Below are 1,093 nucleotides of genomic sequence, written 5' to 3' on the forward strand. Positions count from 1 at the left end.
CGCGGGGCGGGGCGGCGCAGAAAAACAAGCGAAAGCGAAGCCGAAACGAAAGCGCAAACGCAGGACACGGAAAGACGCGGAAATGGCGTTCCTGGTGGGCCGCGAGGCGCCGGACTTCACCTGCGAGGCGGTGATGCCCGACGGCTCCTTCGACACGGTGAGCCTGCGCGCGTTCCGCGGGAAGAAGTACGTGCTGCTGCTCTTCTACCCCTTCGACTTCACCTTCGTGTGCCCCTCGGAGCTCCTGGCCTTCAGCCGCGCCGCCGCGGACTTCGAGGCCCGCGACGTCCAGCTCCTCGCCTGCTCCGTCGACTCCAAGTTCGCCCACAGCGCCTGGCGCGCGCAGGAGCCCCAGCGCGGCGGCCTCGGGCCCCTCGCGCTGCCGCTCCTCGCCGACGTCCGCCGCGAGGTCGCCGCCGCCTTCGGCGTGCTGCTCCCCGACGGCATGGCGCTCCGCGGTTTGTTTCTGGTCGACCGCGAGGGGCGCGTGCAGCACGCGCTGGTCAACGGGCTGGCCATTGGCCGCAGCGTCCCCGAGGCGCTGCGCGTCGTCGACGCGCTGCAGCACCACGAGCGCCACGGCGAGGTCTGCCCCGCGAACTGGCAGAAGGGGCAGAGGGCCATGAGCCCCTCCCCCGCCGGCGTCGCCGAGTACCTCGCCAGCCTCTACTGACTGCTCCTGCGCTGCTGCGCTGCTGCGCTGCTGCCGCTGCTGCTGCGCCGCAGCAGCTGCTGCGGCGCTGCTGCCGCGGCGGTGCGGCGGACCAGCGCCTTTTCCGGCTCCAACGCCACACGCGCGCCCGCGCCCACCCTCCTTCTTAAGCGCTTGCCGCCGCCGCCACAGCTGGCTACGCCTGCGGGGCGGCCAGCTAGCTGCCTGCCTCGCCGGCTCGCTAGCTCGCTAGGGGAGTAGGTACTAGGCTAGGGCTAGGCGCCGCGCTGGCTAGCTAGCTAGGCAGCTGCTCTAGGGAGTCCGGTCGCTAGTGAGGCCTGCCGGCCACGAGACGTAGTCCACTCTAGAACAGTGCAAGTTGAACAGCAGCAGCAGCAGCAGCAGCAGCAGCAGCAGCAGCAGCAGCAGCTGCGGCGGCGG

At 71.1% G+C, this 1,093-nt stretch overlaps 1 protein-coding gene across 1 annotated transcript; it reads left to right on the top strand.

Annotated features, from left to right (window-relative positions):
* Positions 1 to 82: 82 nt before the first annotated feature.
* Positions 83 to 673, top strand: ETH_00042525 (peroxiredoxin, putative; the record flags this gene model as incomplete). The annotated part of the gene is made up of 1 exon (XM_013374858.1): positions 83 to 673. The coding sequence occupies one exon, from the start codon at positions 83 to 85 to the stop codon at positions 671 to 673; it is 591 nt and encodes a 196-aa protein (XP_013230312.1).
* Between the last annotated feature and the right edge of the window lie 420 nt (positions 674 to 1,093).

This window comes from Eimeria tenella, genomic scaffold (genome assembly GCF_000499545.2).
Source record: "Eimeria tenella Houghton genomic scaffold, Eth_scaff2316, whole genome shotgun sequence".
NCBI lineage: Eukaryota > Apicomplexa > Conoidasida > Eucoccidiorida > Eimeriidae > Eimeria > Eimeria tenella.